The sequence below is a fragment of the Diplotaxodon limnothrissa genome, linkage group LG9 (genome assembly GCF_057381915.1).
Source record: "Diplotaxodon limnothrissa isolate DT_005_m linkage group LG9, D_limnothrissa_male_GT1.1, whole genome shotgun sequence".
NCBI classification, from domain to species: Eukaryota; Metazoa; Chordata; class Actinopteri; order Cichliformes; family Cichlidae; genus Diplotaxodon; species Diplotaxodon limnothrissa.
This window is the reverse complement of record NC_140604.1, coordinates 11,456,743-11,469,392: the sequence shown is the minus strand read 5'-3', so window position 1 is coordinate 11,469,392 and position 12,650 is coordinate 11,456,743. Positions and strand designations below refer to the sequence as shown.

The 12,650-nt window shown below is 40.1% G+C and overlaps 1 protein-coding gene across 2 annotated transcripts in view; it reads right to left on the bottom strand.

The window, feature by feature from the left end:
* Positions 1-7,422, bottom strand: part of mmp16a (matrix metallopeptidase 16a (membrane-inserted)) — a 75,129-nt gene extending 67,707 nt beyond the window's left edge. For both annotated transcript variants that reach the window (XM_085362714.1, XM_085362715.1), the window contains exon 1: positions 6,921-7,422. In XM_085362714.1, the coding sequence (XP_085218840.1) occupies positions 6,921-7,046 (126 nt within the window). In that variant the 5' untranslated portion in view covers positions 7,047-7,422. The remainder of the gene's footprint in view (positions 1-6,920) is intronic.
* Positions 7,423-12,650: the final 5,228 nt, after the last annotated feature.

Sequence of the window (12,650 nt, the reverse complement as noted above, 5' to 3'; positions counted from 1 at the left end):
AAACAGAGTAGCGTGCACTGTAAATTGTGCCGAAAGCAAGTCTGGAAATACAATAAACTGGTGCATGCGCTACGTCCACACGTACCCGGGTATTTTTGAAAACGCAGATTTTTCTATGCGTTTGCACCTTTCGTCCACACGTAAACGGCGTTTTTGGTCACTGAAAACGAAGATTTTTGAAAACTCAGTTTTTGCATTTACGTGTGGACCAGAAAAACGGAGAAAACGCAGCGTCAAAGGTGTGCGCATTTTTTGACATCACACTGTGCGCCACGTTATTGTTTCAGTGAAATGAATTTCTACAATACTGTTACTGTTAATTCTACTCTCTGCAGTGTTTAAATGCTTACATATACACACAGTTACTGTCCCTCCACACATATGACTCTGTTCTGCTTCTATGCCCCAGCTTTGTTTACTTTTTCCCACGGTTAGGAATCTAGCGCCACCTGCTGCTTTGGCATGTTCATAGCAGCGTTTTCCTTCATTTCTCCCTTTATGTGTGGACGGGATTATTTTTTAAAACGGAAACGGAAAATCTCCATTTTCAAAAATACCCGTGTACGTGTGGACGTAGCCTCAGTCTCTGACTGGAAGCGCTAATTCGTCATTCGGCTTTTGTCAGACTAAAGTAACTGTTAAAACTGTTTGAAAAGCTAAGCTATACAACAAGGAGAGATTGAGAATTTCCTTTTAGTTCTCAGTTTATTTGATATTGACAAAAGTAAGTCAATTTTGTCTGTTCTTCTGTAAAACGAACTAAGATTTATTTTTAGAATTAATATTTTGTTTCTAAGTGGAATTGACAATTTAGTCGTCTGTTTCGTTTGTTCTATTTTGAAACTTAAACGCTTTAGCGGCTGCCTTTTGTGTAGTTTGCAATATTTGCCTTTATTTATCTGAAAAAGTCTCATGTTCCTTAAGTACATCTACCCTGTTGAACTTATTATGGGAAATAAATATTTAAATAAAAACAAGCTGCTGATTATTTCACATTTTACTTGTGAGCAACGGCACATTTAAATCTTACAAATATAGTTATTTGGCTCATATCGTGATAGATATCGTTATCGCCTGAAATGAAAAAAACATATCGTGATATGAAAAAATCTTATATCGCCCAGCTCTAGGTATAACAATACATTCCAGTTCAAGTTTGTAGGATAATTAATATACATGTAAATACAGATGTTTATTGATGCTGATTGATGCATTTATAGTTTTGGACAGAACAAAGCAAGCCATCTTCATTTTTCAATTATGCTAAGCTAACAAGCGTTTATATTTGTTACAAAGATGTAAAGTGTATGCTTCTGTTTTACACTTATGGCCGGTCCATTACTGTGCAACAAAAGATCAAAGTTCGGTTCTGCCTTATGATTGATGATGATCGGCTCTTTCACGATTCCTCACTAACAGGTGAGCAAACAGAGCGAGCTGACAGAACTCTTGGTTGGAGTTAATAATCACAGCCGACAGTCAGCAGAGTCTAGCCAAACCACCTTTTATTAATTCATTCATCCATCTGAGAAAGGATGTGTTAACAGATGGGAGTACAACTTTGCGCTGTCTTTGTTTTACAGTAGATTATCTTTGACTAAGCAACTTGTCTTTGTCTCTAGTTGCACAGTGGCATGATTCAAACACTTCAAACACTCAGAGCGCAGCTCTGCACCTGATGCCTCCCAGTGAAACACTGAGTGTAACCAAGGCAGCGTGACGCTCACGAGGCTTTAGTGGGTGCACATCGGTGTTGTTGTGCTCCAAGAGAATCTCAAATGTAAATCACAGATCACAGAAATACCTGCAAGCAATACAATTAACATTTTGAGTGATTCGGCCATCTTTGGACACAGATGGAAATGTATATGGTCATGTTTTTATAACATAATAACATATTTATATTCATATAAACATATTCAAAGTATTCAAATTCCAGAGGAAAAACAAACACTTAGGAAATGTTTCAGACACACTTTTCTCTTAAAGTTGTTCCAGTGTTTCGGCAAAATTCTGCTTTTCTTCCTGTAACTGACAGGACACATAATCATCTTTGTAAGGCTTCTCCAGTGGAAACTTATGTTATGTACATAATAAATGAGTGACTATTTGTAGTGCTCCATATTACAGCTTTATTGTACAGTATAATTCAACTGAAAATGTACTGTGAAACTAAACAGATTATTAATCTCACAGTGGTTAAATAACAAAAATATGTAGATTAGCAAAGAAAATTAGGAATCAACACATGCTACACTGGCAAACTTCTGGCTTCAACGTTAGCATTAGCATTATAAGGAACCCAGACAAAGTCCTTTTAGATACTGCACTTTGTGTCATGGATATATCTTCCAGCATACCATGTTAAAGTTGGCTCAGGGGCTTGCATGCCATGTTGCTAACATTAGGGATGCAACGATACCAATTTTTTCAAACCAATACGATACCGATACTTGGATCTGAGTACTTGCCAATACAGAGTACAAAAACCGATACTTCTACCACACACACACACACACACACACGCACACACACACACACAAATGCAATGAATTGGAAGACAGGTTTTATTTTATTCTCTGCCGATAAATAATATATTAATAAAAATGACCACAAAAAAATTTCAAGTGAAAAATAAGCACTTCTGTTAAATTATTGCAGAGTCTCCAAATTGAAATTTAACAAAACATCATTGAACTATTGGCACTGTCTCGAGCTTTCGGAATAATAAATAAACACTTCTGTTTGGAATAAAATAAATACAAATTAGGTTTGAGAATAAAATAAACTTTAAAGTTGTTGCAGAGTGTCCATATTGTAAACAAACAAACAAAATAACGAAAGTATTTGGCATTGACGAACTCCCCATCTGCCCGTGGATCATCAGTCCACTCTGCCGTTAAACCGAGGACTGACATCGCGCACACACTGCTTGTCTTTACCTCTTTAGAAAGTTTTGGCACCATTATCTCCCTGATGTGTGGGCGGCTGGGAATTTCATATCGCAGCTCGGGTATGCTGAGAAGAATCCTATGTTTTCCACGACTGGCATTGGCTGGTCATCCAGAGCGATAAAATGAGTCAGAGCCTCTGTTATTTTAACTGCCCGTGGATTTTCTCTTGACATTTTTCATCGCTTTTCCAAAACCTGAGTTAAAGTTGGCTGTTCCCAGTCCACACTGCTGACATTTTGTTTAGCCTAGCTACAGCAGCCTCCAGTTTCTCTTTTTTTATCTGGAGCTGCCAGTCTGACTCGTCTAACCCTGTGCCTGTTTAACGCAGGATGTCCCCCTAGTGGCCAATCTAAAAAACTACAACAAAAATGACAAGCCACCCTCTGATTAACGAAATAAGTTAGTATCGGTTCATGGTATCGGTTAACTTTTACGAGTATGAGTACACACACATTTTACAGTATCGGCCCCGATACCCGATACCAGTATCGGTATTGGTGTATCCCTAGCTAAGATGATTTTTGATTATCTGAATAAGCATCGAGTTGTAAGAAAACTAGCTACTTTATGCAACTATTTTTTGTTTAAATGATATACATTTACTTTACCTGGTAGCATGCTAAGCACTGCCACTAAAAGGTAGTGGTAAAGCATATAGAGGCTTTATTTACCGACCACTATTAAACAACAGAACAGAAGAAGAATACACGATTAACTGCGAAGTGACAGATTGATGAAACATCTGTGAGACTATACAGACAGCTACTTTCAACTTTAGGAAAGAAAAGGAAGGAAAATTATTTCAAGGCCAAACTGTGTCAGGTACAGCTAGCAGAAGACAAGAGTACCACAACTATACATAGTCATTTAAGGGGGGTTTAAGGGTAGGAGGTGATCTTGGAAGTATAACAGTGTAAAATGGAATCATACATTTCCTTGAAATGAGTATCTCCAGTGTAGTTACATTTTGGTATGTGTGTTAGAAGATCAGCATGAAATCAGATACACCAGAGGCTGATCAGCCAGTCATCCATCATGGCCAATCAGCTGAAAACAGCCGACTGGCCCATCGATCTGTGCATCTCTACTTCAGACAAACTTGGCGCGTGGCCGAGCACAGCTCGGCATGTCTCTGCATTTGTGACACTAAGTGGAGAAAACGCTTATAAAATATTAAGTTACATTTCTCCCTCTAACTGTCTGATATTGTCAAACAGGGATAGGGGGGAAATCTCTCTGTTTTAATTACTCTGAATTATGTAAGAGCTAATGATAAAAATAACCTGAGATAAATCAACTGCCTGCAAGGCCCACCTACAGCATGACGCCACGCAGAGAAAGCACTTACTTTATTGGCTGTCGCACAAAAAACGTTGGCTCATCCATGTAAAATCAATCTGGACTGAAACAGAAAATAATACTCACAAGGAGATAAACAAAATTAAGTCGAGCCTGAGCCATTGTTAATGGCGCTGTCCAATTTGCAGAGAGAATTACTTCAGGGGAGACAATCGAATGGACGAAAGCTGAAGAGCTTTCAGAAATCTTTCTGCAGTAGCCATGTATAGTGCTGAAGTGAGGTGTTACACGTTCCTATTAATTACTCTTATCACTGAGTGACAGGCTGTCCTTCCTGTGAAAATGTCATCCAAAGCAAGAGGAAACAGGAGAAACAAGTGGGGGAATGACAGCATTACAGCCACTTTGTCTGTGAAGACAAATCCAGGAAGGTCGGCAGCAAAGGCTCCATCCAAAAGGGTGAGGTTTTCGAAAAGACCGCAGTCTGACCAGTAATCACAGGGCAGGCTCAGGATGACCTCCCACCTCAAACCACACCTGTTAATTAGAGGAAATACTCATCTGTGTCTACTCTCTAGAACACTTGGTGTAGGAGTAAACACAGCCCTAACAGCTGAGCGAGTGGCTCCAGTGAAAGCAGCACAGTCTCCAAACAGAAACTGTTTAGAAAGATTGCGAAACTGCAGCCAAATTCTACCAGCCTGGAGTGGGACTGCACAGCATGTGCTTTACTGTGACTTTGCTTTTCTTTGAATACCCCTTAGGATCAAATTAAACACTTTCTTTTGGGGGTTTTTCTTTAAGCCTCATTCATTGCTCTTTTCTCCCATGCCGGGCATTCCCAATTGAAGCAACTTGTCAGTTTAAAGCCCACCTGATGCTTAAATCAAACTTGTTGTTGTTGTGCATAGCAGAGTGCAACTTTCGGCAGCCTCGACGCCTCTCTCGTCTCATTTGTGACAAAGACGACAGCTAAATTAGGGACCAGAAAATGTCTCGCATTACAGCAGAAAGCCCACTTTTCACTAGCAAATGAATGAGAACGTGTGGAGGCTTTTTCAGTCCTCCACACGTGCATGAAAACACAGAAATCATAGATATCAAACTACTGTAAGCACGCTTGTGAGCTCGCTGGCATCTTTACCTGACAGGCACAGCAGGGGCTCATCTTGAGGTACTTTGCATTAATATGCACACTGGTGCTGTTGCATTTATTTGTAGGTTGTCAAAGTTAATCAGCTCCAGACCATTTGGCTTCCTGAGAATGACTTATTAAAGTTGAGAGACTTTGAAAAAAGACAAAAAAGAAAAAAAGAGAGCCACGACCGCTGAGCACATTCACAATTCAGTGACACAAAGAAACAACAGATGCAAGGGCTGGAGGTGGATAATAAGATTCAAGTGGAGGTGGACGACGTGGGAGAAGGGAACGCTCTGCGAGAGAACGATGATGTTAACGCTAATAATGCGTTTTTCACCAGGTTAAATGGTACCGAGCAGCACGGGTTATTATTATTATTTTTATTTTTTTACCAGAGATCAGGTCAGTGCTGCCTCTCTGCCTCTGGCATGCCCAGCTTGCAAATCATGTGGAAATGTGGATGTGGGACTCGAGTCACTGTCAGTACACATGCCAGGATGATCCTGTGCAGCGGCTCCTGTTTGCATGTGTGTGCATGTGTGAGAGAGACAGACAGGAAAGGGGCTGCTGAGCGCAGTGTCACAGCCTTCTCTGGATGTAAAAGGGGCAGACGTGCACGGCAAAAGCCACAGATTAAGTTGCACACCATCTTGAAAGAAACACTAGCAGAAGTTGGAGAGATTCTTTTTAAAAGTCTGAGTCTCAGAGTTCATTGGCACAACACTTGTAGCCTGAAGACGTTCAACTACCCATTAAGCCGGGCGGTCGTTTCAGAATACAAGCTGCCTTTGTGAAGGAACCTTCCCTGCTTTGTTAAATTCTCATCTGGCTGCCCACATTGTTCTCTGTGACCCCATAAGATCTCCTTCCTGCAGAGTGAAGCCTTAGACCTGAGTTTGTTTGTTTTTTTGTTTGTTTTTGCAGACACGGGGTATGCGAATGCAGTAAAACCACTAAAACACAATAATCTCGCACATACCCACTCTGAATGTCTGCCCATTGACTTCTGACATCGTTGCTCATGCTGGCTCAGTTTTTAAAATCATAGGGTTATGCATTGTTTACATACCTAGATAAGAGTGGAAATGTTATTTTGTTTGTGTGTGGTTTTTTTTGTTTGTTTTTTTACATTAAGGTAGCCCACATTTTGTTTCAATCCAAAATTCAATGTTTCAGCACTCTGAGAACACAAACAAGCACAAGCTGGGGAGGGAAATAAAGCTTTGAAACCCTCTAACAATACCTGCACTTCCATTCAGAAATGCACATTCCTTGGGAAACTGTCTAAAAGCGGCTAACGAACTGGGTAGAACTACAACCCAGCTGGGCATCTCACAAAGGCTCTGTTGTTGTGGTCGGTGAAACATCAGCACAAGGGACTGGAGTTACAGAGCAACTCTAACACTTTATTATTATTATCATTCTTTTAAATGAGGATAAAAATAACACAGTTTAATTTAACAAAAACCGTGAAGCTGTTGTTGTGCGGGAAAATCTCTTGGATGTCAACAAATCAGTCCTCTTACCTCTACACTGAAAGACTGCTCCTCTCCGTTCACGGCACATAAAATCCACAGCAACAACTGCAAGCATAACGTCCCCATACAGCAGCTATTAAGACATCTCCTACTGCGGAGCGCCAATAAAACCATAGTGACACCCGCTGTTGGAGCTTATTGTCTGCGCTCAGTTTTATTTACAGGCGACACAGAGAAATGGGCAGCGGGAATAAATCCTACACATTTGGCAGCAACATCGCTGATGTCTCGCTGTCTCTCTTGCGGTGCCGAAAGCAGAGGACGGGGGAGTGAAATGGGCGAAGGAGCGGATTCGTCGAGCCCTTGCACCCGCTGCTTTCGCCGCGGTTTCGGGAGGAGGTTATCCCCGGGGAAAGAATCGCTGTTAACGCCTCTCAGGCGCCTCCTGGTCCCACAGTCCCCGGGTCAGTCCTCCGGTACACCGGCCGTTGTTCCAAGCGGACGCGTCCAGCCCGTTTTCTGCACCGCGCGGCATAGCTGCCCGTTTTCAATCGTGTTTCCCACCGAATGCGCATGTGCACACTGGCACGAGCGCCCCCTCCCATCCCCATCCTCATCAAAATCCCAGATAAAAACATAACAGTCCTCATCCTGCCAGTGCAGTTTGACACAAACGTAAGAAGCGCTATTTTCCCATGTTCTATGTTCTTCTCTTTGGGTAAATAAACACGCAGGCTTCCGTATTTGGCTCCATGGCATTTTTCACATGGCAACAAGCAGGGACAGCTTATTATTGTGCTAATATAACCAACTTTATTTCATAACTTGAGACGAGTAGAAAATTGTGACTGTTCATAAATGCCCCATAAGCTTTTATGATGTAAATATTAAACTGAGTAGCATAAAAGTGCAAGTTAAATATATTTTAAAAATAATAAAATGTTTACATGGTTTTTATATCGTTTTTAATACCTTCTCCCTATACTGCTATGTATATTTAGATTTACATTCTTATTTTTATGATTTCTATCAGCCACAGCCAAGCTACATGTAATGTGCTCCTGTGCCCATGCGTATGGGATTTCTGTATCCATGTTTTAAACCCTCCTTTGCCAATAGAGGGCGATGACAGGCTCAGTGTTCAACCACCACCCTCAGTGTGGGTGTGTAATCCTACTCCGATATCTCCTGTGTGTCAACTTGGCTTCCAGTATAAGGTAATGATGCCATCAGGAGTGTTGTCACCGTAGAGAAAGTGATGTGTTCACGGTTTAAGAGCGCTCCTTTTACAAAGAAACCTTTCATCAAAGTCTCATCTTTGCATTAATAAAAGACTGTGACAAATCTGTGTCATTTATTATTGGTAAACAGAGTTATATTGCTTTTGCAATGGCACTTGGGTCCTCACTAATACACAAAAAGTGCCACATTAAAGAGCCTCTGTTTAATCTCCTCGTATAATAAAGAAGGGGCAGGCATAATGACCCAGGTCAATGATTTTCTACTTAAACTAACACCAGGGGACGAGGAACAAGCAGCATGTGTGCCACAGCAAAAGGTAGGTGAGCCACACTATTAGGCTATTAATGAGAGTTGACTTTGCACACACACTCCAGCTTTATCCTGGGACAAATTCTCACACTAAATGGATAAAACTCCATTTAAAGTTTTGAAAAACACTAGGAGCGTCAGAACAGGCACAGTTTGGCTTGAACCCCGTGTGATCCACGTGAGTTCTGCAGGGCATCATGTCACGCTAACTCTTAAAAAAAAACATCATCTTGCTTATTACACTTCATGGAGGAAGTATTAATTATAGTTTGCAGATGTAAGTTTATTGTATCTGGACAGGAAATGACAAACACTTTGGAGCACTGTGTCAGCTCATAGGAAAGGGTAAAATTTATTGTGTGTCTAACAAGGTGAAGCTCGGACTCATGAATTATTGATTCTTCTTTTGCACAGCTCTGTTCTGAAGTGGTTAGGATGCCTCGTCAGTGATGAGAATGTAGACACCCAGTAGAGTATTTTAAAATTAATGTAACAAGCTTTAATTTGCAAACTTTAGAGATGACGATTATTAATTTACAGACAGACGTCTTGTTTAATAACTTGTAGAAACATCATGAAAGCATGCATGTATATTATGAAATTTTAAAAAAAGCAGCTTCCTGGAAAGCAGTGAAATTACCAGGTAAAGATAAAATTAGATGCACAGTTATGGTAGATGCCTAATGTGACTCACAAATTCCAGGAAGAATTAGCTAGTGGCAATAAAAAAGAGAATGTTAAAAAAAAGACGAGCTGACTCAGAGTACTTAAAGTCTCTACAGGTCGCATAAAATCATAAAAAGCAGAGCTCCAATTTAGATAAAGATAACATAATATATTTATGTAATCATAATTATGTAGAGCACATTTGGCCAGATGTCACAGTGTGATTACAAAGCATAAAATGTAATAAAAATCAATCCAGAGATGAAAAAATATGCATTGAAAAACACTTAAATGTAACATTTTATTTCAAAACAGTACACAAAGTACATAAATACATGGAAAAAAAACCCAAAAAAACCAAATCTGCCACACGTGTCTAAACATCCATCCATCCATTTTCTTCCATTTATCCAATTCAGTGTGATGAGGGGACTGGAGTGTAGCCCAGTTGTCACAGGGTGAGAGGCGGGTTACAAAGTGGATAGGTCGCTAATCTGTCACAGGACTAACACAGAGAGACAAACAACCATTCAGGGCCAATTTAGAATCAGCAGTTAACCTAACCCCACTTAATTCATGTGTTTGGACTGTGGAAGGACACCAGAACGCCACACAAAAGACAGAGTGGATTCTAACCCAGAACCTTCTTGCTTTAAGGCAACAGTATGAACCACTACGCCACCAGGCTGTCCCATGTCTAAACAGATATGTTTTTATCTTCCATTTAAAAGAATTCATGAAACCAAGTCTTTTAGCAGGTGTGTGGGACAAACAGCAAATTTAGCATATTTGTCTGAGGGTAAAAGACAATACTACAATGCTCTGTGTGCATGAATAAAAATATTAAACTGGATCCTGAACGTGAGGAAGTATTTAAAATAACCCACAAGACTGCCTAAGAGAGTAAAAGCATACTACGATTGTTGATAAACAACAATATGAAGGCATACACGAGCATCTTTAGCTGCACATTTAAAGCTCTAGTCTCAGTTTTCTGAGGTTTGTTATGTTCATCTGAACCTCCGTCTTTTCAGCGGTAGGCCATAAAAAATGGTAAATCATAAAATTAAGGCATTCTAGAAGCCAAGATAGGAGATAAGCTGCAATGACTTTGATGAAAAATAAAGCTAAATATCTATCTAAATTTTTGATAATGAGTACTTCAAAGGCAACAGAAAAAGGCCACCTAGGCACCTTGCAGTTATTGAGTCAGCCATGAACTCCTCAGACAGCCCGTTCTCACTCCAGAGGCTCCTCTGTTCACCACAGTATTATAAAGTCGAATGTAGAGCCAACATCCTAGCTAAATCTGACAGTTAAAGCTTTGTCCAAACTTGAAGGTGCAACTGGAAAATGATCATCAGCAAAGATAAAACAGAATTACCCAAAAAAAAAGGATGAAGTTGTTGCAAAGGCCCAGTCAAAATCCAGACCTCATTCTGACTTAAATGCTGTGGAAGGACCTTGTTAGAACTGTGCAAAAATAATGTCCTGCAAACCAAACCAAAGCTGTAGAGTGGGCTAAAAATTAATCCACAACAATGTTAGAAACCTTAGAACTGACAGAAGATGTGCCTTCTTTTTATCATGACATATACAGGACAGCAAAGGCCCAAGAACTGAGCCTTGTTGGACACCACAGGACAGCGGAGAGGAATCTGATGAAAACCCTACAGAACAAAAGAAGAAACCTCAGTCAATGAAATTAATTAAGGTGATGATCTATCTTGCAAACCCTCAGAAGACGACCTCCCAAACTCTGACTTAAACGTGTCGTTATTTTATTCCTTCCCATATTCTTTTTCTTTTTTTCAGTTTGTTGTTTGGTAAAAACCTCTCTAGAATAAGATCACAGCACACCCTGGCATCACCAAAAACCATAGTTACTACTATAGTATATGTATAGTTATAGTTATAGTATAATATGGTATTGCATTCAGTGGGCTAGAGGTTAACTTCATTTAACTTCATTTAGTAATGAAGGCAGTAATCACTGCCTCTGACAGAAAAATACAGTAAAGAAGAAAGAGGTGTCAAAATGCAGTTGTTGATAATAACAAAGGCGTTCTTGGGATTCATTTTTGAGGAAGAGATTATGTCTGCAAAGTAACCAGTCGAGGCTTCTTTTACCGAGGCTTTAAACTAATACAAGCGATCTTTAGAGCACAGACAGTGGAACTTGAACTCAGTGGCTTTCCACAGTATCTGGGTCCTTTCTTGGGTAGCAGACATGTGTTTATCTTTTTCTGTTCATATAGGATCCACCTCTTTTTGAAAATCCAGGGCTGTGACAAAATTGCTAAAGATGAATGGCAAATTATGAGTTCAACTGAACTCAATTTGAACATTTTCCATTCATAAATCCACTGTGCAGTTATTAGCACAAAAACAACTTCTCTCGTTGGCCATTGTGGTGTCATTTACTAACAGTATGAATACATGTTTTTCCTAGAATATATTGACTGTATGTTCCACAACTCAAAACCACTCGTGTAATCAGTGAAGACGTGTAATTTTTATTGCATGTGATAGTCGATGCTGAATAAACTGCACAAGCACAACCCTGCTGAACTGCTCTGTCACTCATTCTTTGTGGGAGTTAAATAACTTCCTCATTTCATGCTCACTTTGTAACGATGCAAATTTACAATGATTTTTACCGTGTTAAAAATATGAAGTCTTTTCTTTGTCCTCCTTGTGCTCATCTAGAAGTTTGTTGGATGGTTGAAATCATTCGCTCATCCACACTTCCTCTCTCTTTTGGCTAACTCTTTCGCACTCACGTCTCTCTTCCTCTCCACTCCTTAATGACTTCCTCTCTCACTCAATAATCCTGAATACCCTATTTGAAAGGTTCTGGCCCTTTCCAACTGGTCCTCCCACCAGCGCAAAGCCCTGCCAGGCTCCTCAAAGCCTCCCTATGCAAACACGACTATGTCTCATAACTGCTGCATCTGCTCCCAGTCAGACCTCCTGGATCTCCTGGCAGCATGAATTTAAAGCTGCCCGTCTGTCTCCCTTTTTCAAGGAACAAAATAACAATAATAATAATTTTTAAAGAGATATGATGAAGAGAGAGCAGTAGTTGGTAATTAAAGAGTTTCTAATCTCCTTTGGGGATAAGTAATCCCATTACACTTCCACATTGGATAATTGGCCAAGACGTTAAATAGACCACAGTTCATCAGCAAAATGTAATTTGAAACAGGTATTTCCCTCACTTTGTTGGGATTCATGACATGTTTAATTTGTGATGTGCTTCCTGATGTTGGGTGGGATCACACTGGCTCCTATCCCCTCTCCAGATGAAACTCTGGGTCAGCCTAGCACAGCGTGGACTCGACTCTTCAACAAGTTCTCAAATTGATTACTATGTTATCATATGGTACTGAAGCCAAGTAGAAGGAAAACTTCTCCAGTGAGAAATAACTCATGTGTTCCAACAACAGTCTATTTCACAGTTGGACCAATTTACTAGTGTCTGAACCCAGAATCATTTTGGGGTGTTTCTCACAGTTACTTTTCTTTTGAATGAAAACTGATCCGACTCATAAACAAATG